Source organism: Nansenia antarctica, assembly GCF_963989245.1.
Source record: "Nansenia antarctica genome assembly, chromosome: 3".
Lineage (NCBI taxonomy): Eukaryota > Metazoa > Chordata > Actinopteri > Argentiniformes > Microstomatidae > Nansenia > Nansenia antarctica.
In genome coordinates this window covers 51,183,751-51,209,004 of record NC_137688.1, presented here as the reverse complement: position 1 = coordinate 51,209,004, position 25,254 = coordinate 51,183,751, and the positions used below count along the sequence as shown (strand labels likewise).

At 47.4% G+C, this 25,254-nt stretch overlaps 1 protein-coding gene across 2 annotated transcripts in view; it reads left to right on the top strand.

Annotated features, from left to right (window-relative positions):
* The window catches only part of kifc3 (kinesin family member C3), a 60,234-nt gene that overhangs the window by 17,923 nt on the left and 17,057 nt on the right, over window positions 1–25,254 (top strand). For both annotated transcript variants that reach the window (XR_013937327.1, XM_080525068.1), the window contains exons 2-6: window positions 19,339–19,459; window positions 21,943–22,085; window positions 23,118–23,283; window positions 23,745–23,857; window positions 24,807–24,872. Coding sequence is in view for 1 of the 2 variants with exons in the window: in XM_080525068.1 (XP_080381194.1) it covers window positions 19,378–19,459; window positions 21,943–22,085; window positions 23,118–23,283; window positions 23,745–23,857; window positions 24,807–24,872 (570 nt within the window). In the remaining variant the exon portion in view is untranslated. The remainder of the gene's footprint in view (window positions 1–19,338; window positions 19,460–21,942; window positions 22,086–23,117; window positions 23,284–23,744; window positions 23,858–24,806; window positions 24,873–25,254) is intronic.

Genomic DNA, 25,254 nt, shown 5'->3' with positions numbered 1-25,254 from the left:
TGTCTGTTCAATATCGATCACATCACACGACTCATCACAGGCAATTGAGTATGCTGGAGCTGAATTAATGTCCTTGATTTGCTGATTGGTGATGTTGCCTGCCATTTGAATGGCCCTTTCCTTCACTGTCTTTGCGGAGAGAGGCATGTCTTTAATTGTCTGTATTATCTCGGTTTTGTTTTTGAAGTCTGAAAATAGGTGCTCTGCTATTTTAATGAATGAATCCTTCATGTAGTCACCATCTGTGAACGGTTTTCCACGCTTTATTATCTCCCGGGTTGCAACAAAACTAGCAGCAGTAGTGGAGTTCGGAGATGCAATCCACTTCTTAAATCGATCTTTGCGCTCTTCTAATTTCTCCACAAGTAATGCAATCGCACTTTTTCTTTGACTCCCAACTGGGTACTCGGCTGCAAATGTAGCATATGCCTTCCCTGGAAATGTCTTTCCAAATTACTTTTTTTGTTATTTGAGAACTTCTCATTACAGAGCAAACATGCAGGCAATCCTTCCGCATTGGCAATGAAAGCAAATGATTCGGTCCAAGAACTGTTGAATCCTCTGTTCTCCTCAGCAATCTTTCTCTTTTTCCCTTTAGGATCCATGGCCCATCACACACCCGCCGGTTCGTTCGCAACAGCCACCTGCCTGGCACCTGACTACGGTGGCCTGTACACAATAACAATAGCACCACAGCTATGACGCAAATCTTCGTTGACAGAAATGTTGAAATGTAATATTTATTCTGCACATTTTTACAGCATTGGAAAACGTTAAGAATGTTTGCGTCATGTTTGTCCTCCTACAGAAACCATCTAAAAAAAAAAAAAAAAAAAAAACATAAATTTTTGGAAAAGCTCCAGGGAGCCACTAGGGCGGCGCTAAAGAGCCGCATGCGGCTCTAGAGCCGCAGGTTGCCGACCCCCGTCTTAGGGGAACCACTACGGCTTGTGGCTCTGTTCGGAGGCCTTGGCTCCAAAGCGAGTGACTCCAAAACGAGCCGAAGTGGTAGAAAAGAGAATCGGGATTGGGCCTCTCTCTCTCTCTCTCTCTCCCTCCCTCCCTCCCTCTCTCCGCCTCACAGACTGGACCTAGTGATGTCAGTGCTGTGTTGGCCTACACTGTGGCAGGGTTAGCCTTCTTGGTGACAGTGCGGTTGTCGCTTCAACCTGTCATTAAGTTGTGTGCCTGTCTGTCTCCGTCCTCTGCCCCGCCATGTCCCTCTCTGTAATTTTGCCCTGAAATAACCCAGATGAGTGAGATGAAAAAGGCATGTGCAGTGGATTGTGGGCTAGGGGGAAGGGCTTGAGGGATTGGGAGTTCTGGGTGTCTTTCTGCTGACATGCCTCTACCTAAAAGAACAACTTTTAAACGCACATAGTCTAATTGTGTATCTCTGTCACTCCCCCCCCCCCCCCCCCCCCCCTTCTTGTCCATCTCTCTCTTTCTCCCTCCCTCTGCCTGCTCCGTTCCTTAGCGTTCTACTTCTACACACTCTCTCTCATTCGCTCGCTCACCTGCACAATTGACTCCGTCTCAGTTTCCCTCCTTCTCTCACGTCTCCTCTTCTTCCTGTCACTGGAGCCCCCTGGTGTGTGTGTGTGTGTGTGTGTGAGAAAAAAATCTATTATGCCGCTCTGAGTACACCGACCTACACGACGCAGACCGACCAACGCAGAACTATAAACTGGGAGATCCCTTGCGTAGCTGCGCGTAAATGCGACGCAGAAGTATAAATTGGGCTTAAGAGGTGACACATTTAAAGCCTTTATAGTGAAGTGTAGCACTTTCATCTCCTGTAAGCTGCTTAAACCAGTGGTCTCAGTAACCAGCCCATACACCTGAGACACATGCACAGCAGGCTATTCTGGGCCAGAGAGAAAGGTTTGTTTACTTCATAGACATGTATAGCCACTGTGTCCCACTCTCACCCGGTGAGATAAAAAAAGCCACATAGTTTTAATGGGAGTTGGGTTAGAATATCATTGTCATTGTCGAAGTTTGTTATTGTCACAGTAATGGAGGAGAATACAACACTCTGGCAAAGCAATATAGACCATATCTGATCCCGACCCTTGCCCTATCCTAAAACTTCGATTCTTATTCAACAACCTATAGACACTGCTATTCAAGGTGTGTGTGTGTGTGTGTGTGTGTGTGTGTGTGTGTGTGTGTGTGTGTGTGTGTGTGTGTGTGTGCGTGTGCGCGCGTGCGTGCGTGCGTGCGCGCGCGCGTGCGCGCGTGCACGCTCTCAACAGGCCAGGCTTTAGTTGCTCTGTTTGTTGCAATAAGATTCTGTTATTTGGTGTTGCCACTTGGCAGGTTGATTCCCAGCTTTTGTGGTACTGGAGGACCGTCCTCATTGGGTGGCTTGTGAGCTAGTTCCTTCCTCTTGGGGCTAAAGACTCAGACTGAGTCGTGTACACAGGCGACGTTGTTCACTCACTGGGTCATTAGAAAACGTTATTCATACTAGTCATTTGAACACCTTGACACAGTACTCACTCACACACAAAGCTGTTTTTTTAAACCACCGTATGCTTGAACAGAGATTAAGAATTAATCAATTTCTGTTAGGGTTGGCAGTTCCAGCACTATAGTGAGCCTGTTTTGGCCGACCTCCTTTATTGGGTCCCCAAAGTGTGTGTGTGTGTGTGTGTGTGTGTGGACTTGCCTCGCCCTGTCCCCTCCCCTTCATTAGGGACCATGAAAGTGGGCGCTCAGGCGGAAGCCTTGTCTTTTGTCCCAGTTGGACCACGTTTAGAACAGAGAAACTCTCCATGTTTACAGTACGGTTCAGGACAGGAAATGGTAACCAGGACCACTGGGTACAAAGTGACCGTTCGTGACTTCACCGAGCGAACCACAGGTCACGCTTCAACCGCTGAGATTGTCACGGTCAGCCCTTGCCACAGGGTTTCCATGGCGATGCCGTGGGCTGTCAGGAAGACAGTCAGGCATACAGAACACAGAGTAACGAGGTCGTCTGTCTCGCGACCGAGATCGGTTTGAGCGATGGATCTCCACATGGAAGCAGCTGGAAAGTGATTTTTGTTTTTGCCTTCTTTCATAAATCCATATAACAAAACGGTGTTAGGTGTTACATCATCGCTGCCCAGCACTGTCCCTCACCCTCGCTTATCCCTGAGTAACAGATGGACAGTGCGGACAGAGCGAGGGAGGGAAGGAAGGAGAGGAATAGTGAATGAGAGTGGATGAAGGGATGCTCTCGCTCTCTTTCTCTCTCTGGAGAGGACGGCACTGCACCTGACAGTGTGGTGGTTGGACCGCAAAAGACAGAGACACATGGAGAGTGAGGGAGACTCTGGGGGTGGATATCGCCCCCATTTGTGACCCAGGAGGGAAGCTTGTTGTGGGCTGTGTTGATAGGACGGTCCCCTTGCTGTCCCCTGGAGGAAGAGGAGCCCCTCGGTTCAGTTGATGATGATTTTACCAGGATATCTACACGTTAACCAGGACTGTAAACACTAGTGAATCAGCAGGACACAGGAGGAAGGAACCAACATCAGAGACGCTCCTTCATTTTCTCTGTGTGTGTGTGTGTGTGTGTGTGTGTGTGTGAGAGAGAGAGAATGAGGGAGAGAGTGTTTATATTTTAAGGATTTTGGAATTGTGTAAGGAGTGAAGATGTTATTAACTGCTTTTGACCCTACCCGGGTGCAGGGTTTACATCTCTTGTTTTTTGTATATCAAGGAAAGTGTGTGTGTGTAGACTGGTCGAAGGTTGTGTGTGTGAGGCAGTCGGGTGTGCCTGGAGTTACCCGGAGACGCTGATTGCCGGTATGGTTTACCTGGACTTTGTCTACCTGGCAACCGCTATCGTCGTGACGACAGGATCGGGTCCAGAAAACCTTATCAGACTACTGTGGAGTCACTGAGTGGGCGGGGTTAGGGACCGAGGTGAGGTGCTGTATAAAATCAGGTGTGTGTGAGTGGATCTGAGGACACGCACTCACACACGCGCATCTCCCTAATGGTCGACTGATCTCTGCGTCGGCTGAGGAGAGAACAGGCGGGGGATTAGAGGGATAGTTGATGAGCTTTAGAGCATTGTTCAGGTCACACACACACCCACTCAGCGATGGGGAGAGAGAGAGAGTGAGGATTACTATACCGCTATAGCTGCTAATGCCTCGGAAGAAGAGTGGGGATTGCTCTGAATGTGACCATCGTTGTTAGTTTTTTGGTAATTTTCGAAGAAAACGTGTCTTTGAACTTGGCTGGAGGCTTTTCAGGAGAGAAGAGAACGAGAACCAGAGAATTACTGCCAAAACATTAATTTTGAGACTATTATTATTAGTAGTAATAGTAGGACTTGTTGTGGCGACTCTTGAGGCAGCTCTGACTCTCGTGTCATGATGTCCCTAGTACAAGGACACTGGACCTCTGGAGACCTGGGATTCTGATGACCACGCTCTCCTTCTGCACCTCTTGGATGTCCCTCACCGAGGATGGATCCCTTTAGAACTGAAGACCTCATAACAACCTGTGGAACTTCACATCTGTGTATGCCTTAACAGCAGAGGAGCTATCCAAGCAGCTTGTCTCCGAGGGGGTCTCTGTCATGTATGTGCTGTGCACTCTGGTCGTGCTGACCATCCACAGCCTCTTCAAGAGCGTTCACAAAGCCCTGGAGGCCAGACCTACGGAGGCTGGTGATGGAGCCAGCCTGCCTAAGGCCGGAGCTCCTCCGTTGGGGGAGGGAGGCAGGGCAAGGGACCCCAGACTTGGAGGACATGGAGTGGGTGAGGGGCCCAGAGGGAAGGGGAAAGAGGCTGTAGACAGCTCTCTGGAGAAGAGGCAGAGGGCTGCAGACAGACTGACTCCAGACGTTGGCTGCTCAGACGAATGCAAAGCCGGCAAGGAGCTGCGCAGCCAGGGCAGGCTGGGACACAGAGGAGGCAGCCTGGAGAATGTCCCAGACAGCCTGGAGAATGTCCCAGACAGCTGGAAACAATTGAAGGTGAGAGGAGAGGGAGAAAGGGTGGGTTGAAGTGAGAGAGAATGAATCTGAGGAACGAATGTGAGGTGTAAACAGGAAAGGGAGGTGAAGATGGAGATGGACAGGTAAAGAAAACATGTTTGTGAACGTCAATCCAAAATTGTATAGTGCTTTTTACAAAGAATTTTGTCTCAAAATGTTTTACAAGCAGCTTTACAACAAGAATATAAAGTAAAGCATATAAAAAATTAATACAGGGACAGTGTTTGGAAAGCTTAGAAGGTGACCGGTTGAAGGATAGAGAGACTTGGGGAGAGGAGGAGGAAGGGGAGGGGGGAGTAAGGGAGGGAATGCTCAAGTGAGTGTGAGGGAGAGAGAGGGTGGGTGTGCCCAGATGTGTAGTCCAGCATGTAGACACTTCAGATTAAAATGATCAAAGGTTAATTCATATTCTTGGACTTCAACCTTTTTTATTGCAGATTAATCACAGTCCAGTAATATTGTATGAGATAAACTAAACTATTGATATTCTTGATTACAATTACCAGTTTATGTATTTATTTTTGTTCGTTTTAAATATGTTTTTAGGGCATTTCTGCTTTTATTGGGATAGCAAGATTGAGATTGATAGGAAGGATGGGTTAGAGAGGGGAGGATGACATGCAGGATATGTCGATGGCCAGAATCGGACCAGGGACCTTGTGATGATATGGCCTGCGCCTTAGTGTGCTACGCCACTTCCGTGCCCCGGCGTTTGTATTTCTGATCTGTTTCTGTGAAATGATTCCTTAATTATGATCACAACTCCACTAGTGGGCCTGCTTGGCGTTTATCTCATGATTTTTGTTTAGATGACTAAGTCTTTGTTGCCATAAACTCCAACCTCCTTTTAATAAGAAGCAGTTCTGTGTTGGTTTAGTACTTAGGTAATTATGTGTGTGCCTGAGAGTTGGCTGCTGATGACCAATGATCCTTGAGGATGCTATTAGTGTGGAATGTGATGACACAAGCTTGTTCCAGCCTCTTGTTCACACTGGTATAGTATGAGGCTGGTGGAGGTAGAAATCGGAGGACAGGCTCATTGTAATGCATGGCGTGTGTTTGATACCATTCCTCATTCCGTTTCATGCATTACAATGAGCCTGCCCTCTGATTTCTACCTCCATCAGCCTCGACTGGTATGTGTACATTACGGTCACACGTGGGTGTTCCTGCCATCTTCCATTTATCCTTTTCTTGTTCACTATCTGACGCGGTGCAGCATGCTACGTCAGCCCTGAGGCACAATGACATCGTGGGGCATGTCCAGCTGGGAAGAGGAGGCTTTGGCCTTGCAGCAAGTAAACCAACTTGGCGTAAGGCCTCAACATCAGAGAGGAGGAAAATGGTGGTCGAGGAGGTGCGCCGTCAGGAGGAGGCTGAAAGAAGCGCGAAGGCCGTCTCTCTTGCTAAGCAGGGACAATGGATGAGGTGGGAAGGTCTAGAAAGGAGAACGCTCAGCTGGAGGGAGCTCTGGGGAATGGAGGCAAGCAACCAGCAACCAATCAGCTTCATCATCAGAGCTACCTATGATGTGCTCCCATCTCCCAAAAACCTTCACCAGTGGTATGGTGAGGACCCAACCTGTGCCCTCTGCCCAACTCCAGCGACTCTCAAACACATCTTGTCCGGTTGTAAGACCAGCCTCACACAAGGCCGCTACACCTGGAGGCACAAACAGGTCCTCAAGAGCCTGGCCGCAGCTCTTGAGAGCAAGAGGAATACCACCAACTCCTTGCCCTTGAAAGCAACCAAGAGAGGGACAGAAAAAGTCCAACCATCCTCCTACCAAACCAGAAGCTGGACAGCTAGCCATGGCCCAGGATTGGAAGATGCTAGTCGATATTGGCCAGCAACTAATCTTTCCACCCGAGATTGCAGCCACCACCCTTAGACCAGACTTGGTACTCTGGTCCCCTTCACTGAAGTCTGTTTACATCATGGAGCTCAGTCCCGTGGGAGAATTCAGTTGAAGAGGCCTATGAGCGCAATAAACTGCGCTACACAGAACTGGCAGCAGACGCTCAACAACGAGGATGGAAGGCAAAAGTCTATCCGGGTGAAGTGGGATGCAGAGGTTTCGTGGCTTCTTCCACCATTAAGCCCAATTTATACTTCTGCGTAAAATCGACGGCGTAGCCTACGCCGTAGCTTGCGTAGGCACGCAGCCTACGCCGTAGGCTATGGCGTAGGTTGACGCGCACCTCTCCAAAAATGTAACTACGCGGCAGTGCCTACGCAACCGTAAGCACTGTGATTGGTCCACTTGGTAGCACATGATTCCGACATGATTCCGACTCTCGTAGGCCAAAATGCGGAAGCCATGACAGAAATGTACCGTAATTTACTTTTTCTGTAATTACTTATTAATAAAGATTTGAAAAATTGTGATAACCATCATATCATCTTCGTTTAATGTCATTTCAATGCATTATAGACATTTTCTTTACAACAAGCATAAAAAAATTGATATTATGCCGCTATGAGTACACCAAGCGACGCAGACCGACCAACGAAGAAGTATAAATTGGGAGAGCCCTTGCGTAGGCGCGCGTAAATTCGACACAGAAGTATAACATTGGGCTTTAGGCTGCTGAAAGACCTTGGCATCCATGGACAGGCTCTGCGACAGACAAATAGATCAGTCTCTGAAGCGGCCGAAAGAAGCAGCCAGTGGATATGGATCAAGCGGAAGGACCGTTGCTGGCCTCAAAGAACAGCAACATGACCCACTCACTAATCCCCCCCCTACCCCCACTCCCACTTGAGAACCCAGGTCAGAACCCTCCAGGAGGAGGGTGAACAAGGTATGCGGTCAGCTCTAGGCCTGACTCAGGGAAGAGGGCACCCCTGCCTTGCATAGTCCCGTGGGCTGCGCCATTTAAACAACCAGGCAATTCTCATGATTGGGCATGGGACACAAGTTCAGTCTAGTGTTGAAAAGGCCGAAACACCCCATAATTCAAAGGTACTCAACTGACGATGTGTCTTGAAATTTAACATCCTTCCCATGTCTGAGATACATTTCCCATGCCACTCTCAACATCAAGGCAAACCTCATGTGCGTACCATCCATTGGCACAACGGACAGTATAACATCACGTCCCGTGTTTCATGATTCTAGCCCTCCCTTCCATTCTCCTGCTTTCTACCCCCTTCATCCTCCCCTCCCGTCTCCTACCCAACTGTTCCATCACACAGAGTTGTGGTGTAGCTGCACAGTGCTGACCCTGGGGTGGGCTGAACCTGGATTTGGAGACGAGTGTCCTCTCCTTACGTGGACAATAGTCACACCGTGTTCTTATGTAGCCAATCATGTTGTTAATCTGAGAGGAGAGCTATGGTCTCAGATAAGTGCAGGTATCTTCTGTCCTTTTACCCTGATGAATGAATGAAGATACTCCGGTGCCTGAACCTGATGGTTCGTTCTGATAATGTTGGAGGAACGTTGGTGGTGGTGTTGTTGTTGTTGATGATGATCTCTCCTGGAAGGTTCCGGAGCCACCTGAGCCCAGGGGTAGTGTGTCTCATCTATAATTCACTGAGGGCCGGTGATACTTTGAGACCGTGTGTGTGTGTGTGTGTGTGTGTGTGTGTGTGTGGATGTGGACAAACTCTTGTTGCGCACTCATGCATGCACACACAAACACACACAGTTTGAGTTAGCTGTGGTCCCCTCAACCTGGTCCTGATGCTCGTAACTCAACTACCCAGCAGCCTTCAGTGAAAGGGGGAGGAGTTCAGAGTGTATGTGTATATAAGTGAACCTGAAACTCCCAAAGCTATGGTGTCATTAAGTGTGTCGATCTGTTCAGCTCTGGAAGATACAGCAACCAGAGAATCTGATGGGGAGGCAGACTGTGCGTGTGTGTGTGTGTGTGTGTGTGTGTGTGTGTGTGTGTACACGTACGCGTACGGTCTTGTTACACGGCAACCATCCTGCCTCAATATTTCAGAGGATGGCATTTCAGAGACACATGCTCTGTCCCTCACATCTACACACGCACACACACACACACACAATCTGCTCTGCTCTGTTTAATATTTCAGGCAGGGGGAGGAGAGAAGAGCAACGCCATGCTTGATTTGTGGCTGAAATATTTATTGGTCCACTAGAGAGAGAGAGAGGGAAGAGCGGAGGAGAGCGAGAGGGAGTGAGGGTGGGGACTAAAGAGGGGGAGAGTGAGGGGGGTAGGGGGGGGGGGGGGTGAGGCTGACTCCAATTCCACTGTTACTAAGGAACGGAGAGAGAGGGAGAGAGCAGTGTGTGTTTGTGTGTTAGTGACAGACAGGGTAGAGAAGGGGGGGGCTAGCTGGTGGCTGACACTGAGCTCTTGGAGAGAGAGAGAAAGAGGGAGTGTGTGTGTGTGTGTGTGTGTGTGTGTGTGTGTGTGTGTGTGTGTGTGTGTGTGTGTCGGACAACGGGAGTGCGTGTCTGTGTGTTTCTGCTGGGTGAAGGACTACTACAGCGATGCAGGGATGATCAGTGTACAGGGACCGCGGGGAGGGAGGTGAGTACCACACGGATGGAGAGAACGGAAACAAATTGAGATTGAAAAGGGTTTGAGGGATGCGTGAGGGGGAAGGGGGTGAAAAAGAGGAGGCAGAGAGTGGGAGATATGTAGAGCAGGAATTATAAGAGCGATGGTATGCTTAGAGGGGGAAGCACAAAGAGGTGGACACTATCGGGCTAGATAAAGAGAGAGAAAAATGGAAAGAATGATAGCACGAGATGGAGAGAGAGAGAAATATATAGAGTATATATAGTAGGGAATGGGATATGTAGAGAGAGGGCTGTAGCCAGAGGTCTGTTGTGTTTCCTGTTGGTGTGTGTGTGTGTGTGTGTTTGTGTGTGTGTGTGTGTGTGTGTGTGTGTGTGCTCGTGCACTGCCTCTTACAGGGGTATTAATCTGAGGATGTAGAAGCAGAGATATTCTCTCAGTATCTTTGTGTACCCTCATATCTCAGTATAATCCCCCCCAGTCTGTCAATGTGTGGGGGGATGCTGTGTTCAACACACTTCTTTGATGGGTTATGGGTTTTCATGTGAATGTGTCAGTAATCTGTCTGCCTGGAACACAGCCATGTTGCATATCCATTTTGATGTTGAGCGGACAGGTTTTGCCACAGAGCGCATGGTAACTGACTGCGAGTGAATGATTTGACCCAGTTAAGGGGGGAGAGGAGGGAGGGATGGGGGGGCAAAGGAGGATGAGAGATGGGATTTTAACACTGGGAGATGGAGACAGGCAGGACTGGAGAGAGTGATTTACTCCTTGTTCACAAAAAACAGATGCCTTCAGTCAGTCAGCTCCCCCCGTGTGTGTGTGTGTGTGTGTGTGTGTGTGTGTGTGTGTGTGTGTGTGTGTGTGTGTGGCTTTAAGGGATGTTTGAAGCCATTTGCGCTAGACTGGCAGATGGAATGACCACAGGAACCATCCGTGTGTGTGTGTGTCCGGAACTGTGCAGCGAGTAACCCCCCCCCCCAGCCTTTGGTTTGGTGTGTAAATAATGCATGTTAAAGGGAGGTCTAATGAAGAGGTCTTTGTTAGCTTAGTTGTCTCTCTGGGAGCTCTAAAGCCAATTACTGCGAAGCCATTTAACAACCCTGGAGGGACGGGAAGGTCAATAAACAGGAATAGACAGGAATTTCCTCAATAAGCAGGGCTTCATGGTTCCCAGGTTGAGCCGGTGGGCAGACAGCACATGGATTTGGAGCTGTGTTACACTGAAAGTCTTCCCCACAGACGGCGAGAGACTGACAGAAGGGCCTACAGGTGTACAGCACCAACACTGGCTTGTGTGGGTTCCCTTCAGCACAGGGCTAACTCCTGCAATGAGGCGACGTTGCCTGAGTTTTCATATATGAATGCATGTGTTTTTGATTTGAGCAGTGTTTAGAGAGATGGTATGTGCATATCCACAGCTGGACTGAAGTGATGACGAGAGAGAGAGCAGCTTACGGCTGCCAATGTGTTAAGTTTATTAACGTTTCACTCAAGTTTTGGTAACATTCCGCATTCCATTCCATTCCATGCATTACAATGAGCCCCTCCTCCAATGTCTGTCTTCCTGTTGTGTAGTGAATGGTCCTCTTTCTGCTTGTGTTGTCACAGCAGAGGGACAGAAATAGCTTCTCGCCCGAGGGGGGGAAATTATTATGATTCAACATGCGTGTGCACACACACACCATCCCTTCATACAGGTCCCATCTGATACAGAGTTAGCATACACACACGCGCTTACTGGCAGGCATGCATGTGATGATCCATACAGTGTTTGCCTGTGTTTGTGAGAGACACTTGGATCTGTGAACACACGTGTATACACTAACTACTGTCTACACACACACACTTAAGTAGTACAACACACGCATTACACAGTGTGAGATCTTAGCCTGGGGGGTATTCCATCCATGTTGCTAAAGGACAATCCAGGCTTATTTTTATAAATCAATTTTTTTTATCATCATTTCATATTTTTAATGAAAAAATCCAGCCTTATTTTGATAAGACTGCTGTGACAGTGTGTGTGTGTGTGTGTGTGTGTGTGTGTGTGTGTGTGTGTGTGTGTGTGTGTGTGTGTGTGTGTGTCTCTGTCTGTCTGTGTCTCTGTGTGTCTGTGTGCCTGCCCTTTCACTTGTTTCGCTTAGTGTTGTTCCGATACCATTTTTTGATACCGATACCTGACCGTGCAGTACTTGCCGATACCGAGTACCGATCCGATACCACGGCGTTTGAAAAAACAAAACAAAAAAACATGTTTTTTGAGCCGCATACTCACCTCGATGTAAAATTATTGCTAACACTTAGTCTGGCACTGCTCAAAACCTTTGTAAAACAGGAAAAAATACCAACAGAGAGTGAATTTAGAACTTTTTTTTATTGTCTACCTGGTATGGTGACAAGAAAATCAACCCCTTATAAAACCTGAAATGTGGCTCTCACAGATGCCAATCAGTGCAATATCCATTTAAGATATAAAACAGTCGTAGTAGTAGTGCAACAGCAAGTGAACATTTACAAACAAAATAACTTTAAGATATAAAACAGTCGTAGTAGTAGTGCAACAGCAAGTAAACAATTACAAACAAAATAACTTTAAGATATAAAACAGTCGTAGTAGTAGTGCAACAGCAAGTGAACATTTACAAACAAAATAACTTTAAGATATAAAACAGTCGTAGTAGTAGTGCAACAGCAAGTAAACAATTACAAACAAAATAACTTTAAGATATAAAACAGTCGTAGTAGTAGTGCAACAGCAAGTGAACATTTACAAACAAAATAACTTTAAGATATAAAACAGTCGTGGTAGTAGTGCAACAGCAAGTAAACATTTACAAACAAAATAACTTTAAGATATTAAACCGTACAAGTAGTGCAACAGCAAGTAAACATTTACAAACAAAATAAGGCCCATTTGAGACTAACATAAGATGTAGGCCTACCTGAGGGAATAATAATATTTTAGAAGTGCAGCCTGAATTTGGTAAAATAAATAAAAGGATATTTTAAATGTTAGGAAATGTGATCACAAATGTAAACAAACTCCACTTTAAAAAACAAAAACAAAAGAGCTGGAGCAAAATAAAGTGCACTGCACATTAGTGCAGACATGTCACATAGCCACTCAGTCCTCCAAATTAAAATCCTTAGGCTTCAAGTTCAAATACATGTTCTTCTTTAAGAAGATGAGCATTTCTACTCTCTCTCCTAGCAGCCTGTTCCTCTTTTCATCCAGTATGTTGGAAGCTGTGCTGAACAGTCTCTCACTATCTACACTAGTAGAGGGAGCACAGAGAAACACTGCAGCAGTAGCAGCCAGGGTGGGGAACCGTTCCTTATTCTTTCCCCAGTACTCAAATGGGCTCTCTAAGCGGTGGATGGTTTTCTCAGCCAGATATGTCTCTATCTGTACCTGTGTAGCTGTGCTGCTGGCCCCGCCTTGTTCCTCATCATGCTCTTGCAGGATTTCCTCATACAGCCCCTTAAAGCAGCTCTTGCTGGTCCTGCTGCTTGTGTGGGGCTCTGCTTCCATCCGTGAGGCCTTGTTGGCTGGCTCTGCTGCCAGTGATCGAGACTCCTCAGGCTTCTCCACCTCTTGGATCAGTGCACTCTTTGCAAGCTTGCTGCTTTCCACACTTGTGAAGTATCTGCAGTAACATAGTAAACAAAATACACGTGTTGAATAAAGTAAATATTTACACTTAACGTTTATACTTAATCAACACACCTGTCTTTGTAACGCGGGTCCAAGAGGGTTGCAACAGCATACTGGGGCTCCTCCTCGACGGTCTGGAACCTTTTGTCGACAGCCGCTAGTAGGGTTGCTTTCATTGTTTTTATCCCGCTGTCCTCCTCGGTCTCTCGGGTCAACAGTCGCTTCAGTACCACCACCGTGGGGACGACTTCAGACGCGATGGAGGTGCTAAAGCTGATTTGTTTCGTAATCTCCTCGAATGGAGCCAGGACGATGTTTACTTTTTCAAGTAAAGCCCACTGGTTGGTACTCAGGGTGGCTGGGAGGTCGTAGTCAGCCGCGTAGGCTGAGAGAGATCTCTTCTGCTCCAGCAGACTCTCTGTCATGTAGAAGGTGCTATTCCACCGGGTGGGCACATCTTGTTTCAGCCGTTTGATTGGCATTCCAAGTTCAGTCTGTACAGTTTGCAGACGTGAAGTGGCCAGTGGGAAATGCTTGAAGTGGCCGATGATCTTTCTCCCATTGGCCAGCGCGTCGCACACACTCCGCTGTGACAGTAGGCCTTCCTGCACCACTAGCTGGATCAAGTGGGCAAAGCATCCCATTCTCGAAACACCCAAGTCCCTCATCGCCTTCTTCATGTTGCTGGCGTTATCACAGAGAATGGCGTGGACCTTCAATAATAAGTAATAATACATTATTAAGTAAATATAAACGACAAGTGAAAATAAAAACACAAGAGAAAATACAACGTTTTAGAGTAAGACAAGAACAAAGAAGTAGGCTAATGTTACCTTGGACTTTGGGATGTTCCAGTTAAGCAGCATACTCTCAATTGCTTCTGCAATTGCTTCACCAGTGTGGGACCCCTTGAACTCGTTTGCATGCAGCACAACGCTTTCCCGGTTGTATGATTCGGAGTCCACCCAGTGAGCAGTTAAACTAAGCAGGGACAGTGGGGAGACGTCGCTGGTCCAAATATCCGTAGTGAAGCTGATGGCCTGCACCTTTCCTAGCTTATCTGAAACATGCTCAGTCACCTTCTTATTGAGGGCAGGGACGGCCGTCTCCGTGATGTATTTGCGACCTGGTATTTTGTATTTAGGTACAGCGTGAGCCATAAAAAGGCGGAATCCCACATTGTCAACAAAGGAGAGGGGCAGGTCACAGAGCACAATCATTTCAGACATTTTCTCAGTCATCTTTCTTGCCATTTCACTCGTCGCGTCCCACTTGTCCTTTTTATGGAATGAGCTACTCAGCGTTTGTTGTTTTGGTCCATCCGTTCTCTTGCTCGCTGTCGCAGCTGCAGTAGATGACAGAAACTCTTCGTGCTCTTGAATATGTTTTGCCTTTAAATGCTTAATTAAGTTGCTAGTATTGAAACTGGCAGCTTTAGTGCCACCCCTCGACACATTGAGACCGCAAATTGTGCATTTAGCCGTTGTACACACCGGACTATCCACCTTGAAATATCTCCAAACCGCCGACATGTTCTCCTCACTACACCTCTACAGCATGCGTGTTTGTTTTTCCGCGATAGTGAAAGTTTGGTATCGGGTGTTATTATTTGTTAGTACTCGCCGATACCGATACCAGCATTTTTGTGCGTATCGGTGGCCATGCCGATACTAGTATCGGTATCGGAACAACACTAGTTTCGCTCTGCCTGTCAAAACCTCTCCAGATTCATAACGCTATAAATCCACACCTCCCTGCAGGCGACAACATGTGTATGTCAGCATCTCTGAAGACTCATGTCTCTAATCCATGCATCTGGAATAGTGTGCATGTGCGTGCATGACTGGTAGAATTATTGTAATGCGTTTGGTAGGCTCTAGGGAAATAATGGAGGTTGGGTAGAGGTGTGACAGCTGTGTCATTGGTTGGCTCTAATGGGATGCTGGAAACGGGATAGGACGGAGCCGACGGGTGTGATGGCTTAAGCCTGTGAAGGTTATGTGGAATAAAGGTGAGGGGTGTAGGGTTGGCAGGAGTGGTGGTCACGAAGATTGGATGGATGTCAGAGCAGTGTAATGTGGGCTAGAACATCAGTTTGTGTAGTTGGGCAGAACTGAGTGTGCTAACTAGGACATGGTAGAACTGGGCTAATGAGATTCACACACTGGAAAGAAGAGAGGAGTGGGACAGAGAGGGAGAGGGAGAGGAACAGGGATGGACTGGGAAGAAGAACAGAGGGAAGGAAGAAGGAGAATGAGGGCAAGGGGGAGGCCAATTAATTCTATCACTTCTCTATGCTAAGTCTACCCTGCCTCGGCTGTCATAGACAATATGAGAATGCTATGGAGTCACAGCAGGGGGAGGGGGCACATCAGACATGCAAGAGGGGGGGGGGGCACATACAGGGGGCAGACATTCAAGGGTGTGGGGGGACTTGCAGCATACTAACAGACAAAGGGGAGGATACAGTTGGAAGTGTCAGAGCTGGTTCAACGGGTGCCGCAGTCACAGATCGGAGGAGGAGACGGCGACTTAATTCACCAAGTGCAGAATGACACACTCCACTCTGCTTCTGTGGGACAGACTGTACAGACTGAAGTGCGCTGTGCAGAACAGAGAACATTGCTATAGCTGATAGCTTTCTGGTGCCCTTCCTCTCCTTTCTCCCTCTTCCCCCTCTTCCTGAACAGCACCACCCGCTGTGAAGACCCCCCACCGCCCTGTCGCTTTTTTTTTACTGACATTGTTTTTGAGAGAAGACTGTGAGGTAATTGCTGGGGCTGCTTATGGCAGTGTTCCATAGCAGTAGAGGAAGCGGCTCTGGAGGGAATGTGGTGATGATGGTCTCCTATAGGGGTTGAGAATAGGTGGGGTGGACAGTTGATACTCTGCTGTCAAGTGTGAAACCTTATCTTACCTTATCTTACCCATAATGCCTTGTGCTCGAGGAACCACAGAGAGCGTCACTAGCGTAACCTAGGAACCTGACTTTCACCAGTGTGTGGGCATGCAGACCTTTACTTGAAACTGCTAGTAAGCAACCAGATTATCCAGAATGACTACCGTATTTTCCGGACTATAAGTCGCACTGGAGTATAAGTCGCACCACTAAGAAATGCGTCATGAAGAAAAAAAACACATATAAATTGCACTGGACTATAAGTCGCATTTATTTAGAAATGTATTTCACAAAATCCAAGACCAAGAACAGACATTTAATCTGGAAAAGCAAGTTATTCAACTACACAATAGCACACAGAACAACAGGCTGAATAGGCTAAATTAACATAACAAGCCACATTAACAGTTGTTCAGCTACACAATAGCATAAAGAACATACCTGGGAGGCTGAATAGGCTAAATTAACATAACAAACCAGCTAGTCCAACAAGCAAGTTACCAGTAAACAAGTTCACCAAGCTACCGTTAATGTTTCAGTTAATTCGTCAGTGGTACAGGAGCAGCATATAGTTGTGACAAGCCCAGAGCGCCCTCTGGTGGCTGTAGACGGCAATGTAAAACTATGAAAAAAAGCGCGACTTATAGTCCGGAAAATACGTATACTCTTTATGGTCAGCCTAGTGCTGAGTTTGGGTTGGGTTTGACTTAATACCATTGTCCAACAAGGTCCTTGTGACATCATCCATCCTATAAATACAACCTAAAGTAAAACCAACATATTCACACTAGAACAGCCGTGCCTATTTTACCTACTAGTAGAGCCGCCTTGGGGGTCTAATAGACCCCCTTTTTAGAATGTAAATCTGCTATTTACACACAGATCACTAGAGGGCACTTTTTTTTAATTAGCCTGCCTCCTACACAGAAAAACTGCAAAATCGCTTTATACTAGCTTATCCTGATGTGATTTAGAAAATGTAAGGATACTGGGTGGTAGAACGCACATATCTAGGAAAAGTCATGAAAGGAGAGTCCTGAAATTTGCAAAGATATAAAAAATGTTTACTCACAGGGGTCACCGTGGGGGACACTCTTCTAGTGTTGCAGTCATGCAAAGAAACAAGCTCTGACATAAAAAATGAACAAGAGGGTGGTGTGGGGAGAGATGGAGAAGCTACCAGCCTTTCAGCTGGAGTCAAGGGTCATAGGAGGAAACTAGATGAGTGTAGAATCCCTAAACTGACCGATCGCTGTAGGTGGAAGTTGCTCTCAAGTATAGATCTGAGATCAGCTAACGCTACTCTGAATCCTAACCTGAACCCTTAGAGTGGGGCTCAAAACGGACCTTGGATCAGTGTCTGACAACTAGATCCTAATCTGTAGAGTTAGAAATAGTTTTTTAAGCAACTGATACTAGATCAGTTATAGTTTCATCCCAGTAATGAACAAGGGTTGTATAGAGCAGAGGTTAATGATCTCAGACCTGTGGTTAGGTCGTCCCGGAAAGAGGAGATGAACAGCAGGCCATCTGCTCCGAGGCTTAAAGGATTATGAGTAAACAAGCTCATCCTGAGTGGTGTAGGGAGATGTTGCCCTTAAGCACTGGTCCCTGGTCAGGGCATTGTTTACTACTAATAATGGTTTAGGGTTAGGATGTGGACAGGTGATCTGACCCTAGGTCTGTGATTGGATATAACTTCCTCCCTGAGTTTTAGTGGGCGTAGCCGTACCTGCCAGTAAATGGGCACAGCCCGTCGCCACGGATACTGCCGTTCTTCCATGGATACCGTGTGTGTGTGTGTGTGTGTGTGTGTGTGTGTGTGATGTGCGTTGGAGGGTAGAGTTGGCCGCTCAGCCAGGGGAGGGGCAGCGGATGTCTGTGTGCGATGGACAGAAATTGGATGGTAGCATGTGAGGATGCGAGTGTGTGTGTAGTAAGCTGCTGGGCCTAGGGAGGTCCAGCAGGCAGCATGCTGGTCTGGGTGGGAAGTCTCATCAACAAGGGCTGGCTGGACCGACACAAGGACCGCTCCCCCCCCCAGACCCTGGACTGTAAGCTCCATGGACGTGGAAGGGTAGGCAGAAGCAATGCTAAAATAGACCTGCTGAAACCTACCAGGGTATCATGGAGATTGTTTTGAGGCCTTCAGCTGTGTGTGTGTGTGGTAGTAGAATGCCTTATGCATTCAGTGCCTCCAGATGTGGTTGATGATGATGTGACACTACTCTAGTTAGAAACATCCGTTATGCTAGTATAGTGGAAGCGTTTCATGTCTCGGCATCACGCAGTAAAACCACAGAACCTTGAGCACGCTAGAACTCTGAGCAGCTGTTGTGGCTGAGAAACGCATTGAGTAAGCCAGTGGAATATGGACTTAAATTAAACATTCACATCTTTGTGTACACTAGAACTCTCTTCCTGCAGTGCAGTACAGGAACTTCCCACTGTGGGGTTACACTGTGTTTGTGTGTGTGGTTGGGTAATGTGTGTGTGTGGTGGGGTAGTGTTCTATTGTGCACGTGTGTGGGGTGGTGGTGTAGTGGTTTCGTATTGACGTGCATGTTCTCTGGGGAGTGTTTGTACTCTGTAGAGCAGATTAAATAGATTAGAGCTGCTTTAGAGACTGAGGTGTGTGTGTGTGTGTGTGTGTGCGTGTGCGCGAGCTCACGCATGTATCTTGGTTTTGGAGGAGACAGACTTGGGGCCCTTATGCCTCTGCTGTCAGATCAGTCTCTGTGTGAGTTGCAAAATACTAATTGGTCATCGATATGGTATGAGGTCATTGCTGTGTAATCTGATTGGCCAACGGCCTGGCCAAGATGAAAGGCGACTCAATCTCAAGATTAGGTAGTCTGAAGGGCAGAGGGTCACCCAGTAGTAGTTTCCCCCACACGCTGACCTAAGGTCAGTTTCACATTCCCCCATAATGGATAAGGTTAGGATTTGGAAAGGCTGCCCTGATTCTCGATATGGGCCTAGGGATCAGAGGGGTGACATGAGAAATGTAGTCAGACTACCAGACTAACCTGTATGCAGATGTGAAAGAATTAGCCTCTAGCCTGCTTGAAGACTTCCAGGGAATAGTGTCATACTCATAGACGATGTGGTTGTACCACAAAGATCACTAGTGCTGCTATGTTTGTCAGGTGATGCAGAAATGCTTCCTCTTGCTCTTCCTCATTATTTGTGCATTTCATCATAGAGGCTGCAGGCTGTTTTCTCACGGTGCTCTCTCTCTCTCTCCCTCGGTCGTGTCTCCCTCCCTCTGTAGCCGGTCCAGCGGTCCAGTGCTCTGTTCAGCCCTGCGGTCATGTTTGGAACACGAAAGACCTGGGACCTTGGCCACGCCCCCTGCCTGCAGGACCTCTGGAAGAAAGACGTCTCATTGGACGGTGAGCGAGTCCCTTGATGTGTATGTGTATGTGGGGTGGGCGGGACTAAACCAGTGTGACTGCATTTTTTTTAGATGGCAGAAAAAGAGGGAGGGAGCTTGAGAGAGGGAATGAGAGAGAGTGTGAAAGAGAGAAGTGTGTGTGTGTGTGTGTGTGTGTAGGCACTGCGTGGTCTTTCACTGGGAGAGGGGAAGAGTGGAGGAGTGTGACACATTCCAATGAGTTTGTTTTGAATGAAACTGGGAGAGACTGGACTGGGAGATGAGGAGGTAAATGTTCATATATTCTGACCAGAAGAAGAGTGTACACCTTGTCTACAACAGCTGTCTGTCAGTGTGCTCTGTCTCTTTTTCTTTCTCTCTCTCTCTCTCTCTGCTGAAGGTGTGTGTGTGTGTGTGTGTGTGTGTGTGTGTGTGTGTGTTTGTGTGCATGCATGTGCCTGTGTGTGTGTCTAGAGGGTACAGACAGCTCTAAGCTGATCTCCTTACAGCCACAGTCCAGGGGAGCGCAAACAGTGCTGCTATTGTGTGTGTGTGTGTGTGTGTGTGTGTGTGTGTGTGTGTGTGTGTGTGTGTGTGTGTTGTGTGTGTGTGTGTGTGTGTGTGTGTGTGTCAGTCAGTCATGCGCTTGCCGGACTGCTCAAGGTGTTGATGGAGCCTACAGGGCCGTGGTCATGTTAGTGTATAAAAGAGGGGAGAGCGAGAAGGAGAAAGAAATGGACTGAAGCTGAGAGGGGGAGTAGAGAATGAGAGAGGGAGAGGGAGCATTGGTTTCAGTCATCTTGTCTTAGTTATGCCTTCAGTTATCAGGTGAGTAGGCAAGGCAAGTTTATTTGTATAGCACATTTCATACAACAGGGGCAATTCAAAGTGATTTACATGCATTATTTAAAAATACAGCAAGAGGAGCATAAGAAAATAAAAATTACAATGAATAAAAGCAAATATAAGAAGTAAATAGATAAAACATTTAAAAAGACAATAGTTAATGGAAAAAAGACATTGATAGAAGTGTTTGTGTTTAATCATAACTGGTGCAAAACATGAAGGTTTTTAGCTTAGATTTAAATATTTTAAGGGTTTGGGCCTGTTTGATTTCTTCAGGGAGTTTGTTCCAGGAGCATGCAGCAGCGTGACTGAAAGCTGCTGCACCGTGTTTTGTTTTTACTCTTGGAATTATTAGCTGATTTGTCTCAGCTGACCTTAGGGACCTTGCGGGAATATAGGGTGGGAGGAGATCTGATATGTATTTTGGTCCAAGACCATTTTGTGATTTGTATGTAATTAGGAGGATTTTGAATTCAATTCTCTGAGAGACTGGTAGCCAGTGCAGGGATCTCAGGATTGGTGTAATGTGTTCAAATTTCTTTGTTTTTGTTAGGACCCTAGCAGCGGCGTTTTGGATGAGCTGCAATTTACGAACAGCTCCTTTAGATAGGCCTGTTAGTAGACCATTACAATAATCAAGTCTACTCGAAACAAATGCATGGATGAGTTTTTCAAGGTCTTGCTTGGACATGAAACCTCTCATTCTTGTTATGTTTTTCAGGTGATAGTAGGCTGATTTAGTTATTGAGTTTATGTGGCTGTTGAAGTTTAGATCGGAGTCTAGAATTACACCAAGATTTCTGACCTGTTTTTTACTGTGAAGAGAGAGAGAATCAAGTTTTGCACTGACTGAGTATTGTAATGGAGTATGTGTCTGTGTGCCACTCCAGCGTGGGACCTGCTCTGATCCGCAGTGTCATTGGAATATCAAATGCATGCTTTTTTCCCCACAGGAGTCCCAGTCATAGTGTGTGTGTGTGTGTGTGTGTGTGTGTGTGTGTGTGTGTGTGTGTGTGTGTGTGTGTGTGTGTGTGTGTGTGTGTGTGTGTGTGTGTGTGCGTGTGTGTGCGCGTCCATACACAGTCTATTTGATGACTATTGAAGTGAGATGGTCTCAGCACTAGGACTCTACATGAATGGCCTTCGGGGTGTTTGTCTTGGTGTGTGTTTGCCTAGTGTTTCTATGTATAAAGGTCTGTTTGTGTTCAGTTAAGTCGTTCTTATGCCTGCTTTAGGGGGTGTGTGTGTGTGGGCAGATTTACAGTATAATGTAGAGTTGTTTTTGTGTAGACAGGACCCTGTACTAGTACAGTGCACTGATTGTTCTTAGAGTGATAAGAGTCTGGGCCCCATTGAACTGACAAGACACACACACACACACACACACATACACATTAACCCCGGAGTGTGTGTGTCACCTGCTGGAGGCTTTTATCACTCTCACACTTATCTGGCTTTACTGGTTCCCATGGTGCTCTGCAAACCCAGCAAGGAGAGAAGGAGCGAGCGAAACAGAGGGGGAGGGAGGGGAGAGAGGGAGGATGAGAAAGAGGGCTGAAGAGCTGACGGAGGATAACCGCATCAACACACAGATCTGGTTAGTGTACCGTGCATGACGGTGTTGGTGACCATTTTGTCCCTCCTGTGTCTCCGTAGCGAGCTCGGTGGACTTCCTGATGAGTGATGGTGAAGAGGACGGCTCCTTCCTGTCACTGCCCACCGCCGCCTTCCCACAACGCACTGCTTTGACGTCTGACCTGACAGAAACCAGCCATCACAACCAGCAACTAGTCATACAGGTGAGCGCGCGCGCACACACTCACACACACTGTACTCACTCTACACTAAGCTGATTTGAGTCCGATCTTTTTCTGCCCAGCACCTCATGAATGATTTTGACCACAACGTGTTTTAATCCGCCTGGGCCATTGCTTGTGAAACCGCTGGATTTTGGACCTGAAATTACATAAACTGACATAAACTGACATCAGCACTGAGACAGAACCACATGAGCTGACTTAAAGCTTGCTTTAGCACCTTGTAGCTCCTCCGGCCTGGTCTTTACAGATTAAACATGACAAGGCTGGCAGTTTTATTGCACACGTTGGCTTCAACTGGACCACACACACACACACACACACACACACGTCTCAGTCAGTCATTTTGTGTTTAGTGCAGTGCTACAGGCTACAATCTGTTCATACTGTTTTTCCTACATCTCATTATGTTTCTCTCCATGCCGCTGCCTCGTTTCTCACTCTTCTTTTTGCTGCACCACTCTGGCCATCCCTCTCTCCTCTCTCCTTCTCTCATCCCTCTCTCTCTCTGGTCTACAGAAGGTCACCTGGTCCTGTTCCTGGACATCTGCCTATGTAACATCATCATTCTCTCTCTCTCTCTCTCCCTCTCTCCCTCCCCCTCCCTCCCTCCAGTAGCTCTGTCTGTCTTCATCTCTATAATGTCAGTTATATCTCTCTTTCTAGCACGCTCTCTAGCTCTGTCCCTCTATAAAGCCAGTCATCCCTCTTTCTCTCTCTGTTGTGTAGGTAGAGTCAGTTTAGCATTAACATTCAGTATAGCATAACATACAGTACCCCCCCTGTCAGGGGAGGCTGCTGGAGGTAGACATCCCTCTCCACCAGCCTCCCCTGGTCCCTGTGGTCTAAAACAGCCGTGATATAGTCCTGTAGGAGCCTGTGGTATAAATAAAACTGTGTAGCTGTTATCCTGCCGCAGAAAGGTAGTAGGTATGAGTCTGTGCAATTACCTGGTATGACTTGTCTAACCTCTGTCGTGTGTGCGTGTGTGTGCGCGCTCATGTGTGCGTGTAGACGCTGCAAGAGAAGGTGTGCGAGTTTCAAGCGCGTCTGCGCAGCGAGGAGATCGCCCGCCGTCTGCAGCTGCAGCGACTGCAGCAGAGTCACGCAGAGTCTCTCCAGGAGAAGACTGACGTCATACAGACGCTGCAGGAGGAGCTGCAGACGGCCCAGCCCAGCGGTGAGAGACACACACACACACAGACAGAGGGAGGAACTGAGTGAGAGGAGGGAGAAGAGATCAAATCCAGCAGAGGAGAGGCAGAAAAATTAGAGATGTGGGAAGTAGTGATGAATATCGAGTGAAGGTAAACAAGGAGCAACAGGAGAGGAGGTGAGCTGCATGTTAAAGAGATGCAACGTCAGGTCAGGTCATGTGAAACAAACGAGGCAGTCTAGAAACGAGCAGTGTTTTCATGGTGTATTTAGCTGTCGTGTCCGGCTGTTTCGTAAGGTGTGTGTGCGTGCGCGGTCATGATGAGGATCACACGGGGGGGGGACACACCAGGGGGTTAGCCTTTACAGATCTGTGTGACACGGGTGTGACTGTCATTATGCATTACTCACTACTGAACGACTTAAATGTTTGGCGATCTAAAGTGTGTGTGTGTGTGTGTGTGTGTGTGTGTGGGGCCGGCCCAGGTGTGAGGGCACTGCAGAAGCTGTTCGAGCCCCAGCAGCAGCAGTGCGAGCGTGCCAGTGAGCGTCTGACCAGCCAGGAGGGAGAGCAGCTCGTCGGTCAGCTGCGCACACAGGTAGGATGGAGACTCTAGAGAGGAGACGGGAGGGGTCCGATCCATGTGATGGAGATACAGGTACTCCCCCTGATGGGGTGGTAGTGTATATACTAGGGGTGTATGTATGGCTGTGTCTTACTAGGTGTTTATATAAAGATATGTTTATATGTAGGGATGTGTATTACTAGGCGTGTATATGTCGGGATGTTTATATGTAGGGATGTGTATTACTAGGCGTGTATATGTAGGGATGTGTGTTTATGTAGGGATGACATGTGTGTGTATGTAGGGATGTGTGTGTATGTAGGGATGTGTGTGTATGTAGGGATGTGTGTTTGTAAGGATGTGTGTGAGTGTATGTATGTGTATGTAGGGATGTGTATTACTTGGCGTATGTAGGGATGTGTGTATTTAAAGGGATGTGTATATAGAGATGTGTGTATGTAGGGATGTGTATTACTAGATGTATATGTAGAGATGTGTTTATATGGAGGGATGTTTATAGGGATGGATGTGTATTACTAGGTGTTTATATGAAGGGACGTTTATATGTAGGGGTGTGTGTATATGAAGGGATGTTTATATGTAGGGGTGTGTATGTATGAAGGGATGTTTATATGTAGGGGTGTGTGTATGTATGAAGGGTTGTTTATATGTAGGGGTGTGTGTGTGTATGTATGAAGGGTTGTTTATATGTAGGGGTGTGTGTGTATGTATGAAGGGTTGTTTATATGTAGGGGTGTGTGTATGTATGAAGGGTTGTTTATATGTAGGGGTGTGTGTATGTATGAAGGGTTGTTTATATGTAGGGGTGTGTGTGTGTGTGTGTATGTATGAAGGGTTGTTTATATGTAGGGGTGTGTGTGTGTATATGTAGAGATGTAGAGGGATGTGTGTTTGTATTTAGGGTTGTGCAGTGAAGGTCTGTGTTTAGGGTAGTGAGGTGGGCGTGTCTCTGCCCTGCCAGGTGGAGGAGCTGGAGGAGAAGCTGCTTGACCAGACCCAGGAGGTGGAGAGACTGCGCTCGGAGCTGGTGAGTGAGGAACGAGAGGGAGGGAGGGGGGGCTAGTGGCAAGGAGGGAGGGAGGGAGGGAATGAGGGCACGGGGGGGGGGTAGTCGCAAGGAGGGAGAGAGGTGGGAGGAAGGGGAGATCCACCCAGTATCGGTGTAATAAAGGCCCGCTAGCCCACATTCCTGGGACAGCCTGGGAAAGCTTCTCTACAGACTGAACCAGAGATCACACATACACACACACACATACACACTAGGGCTGCCACGATTAGTCGACTAGTCGCGACGACGTCGATTACCAAAACCGTCGCCGACATATTTGGTAATCGACGTCGTCGCATGTTTTTTTTTTTTTCTGGCTAGCGTCTCCCAGTGTCTTTGATGTACATGCGCAGTGTCGGTC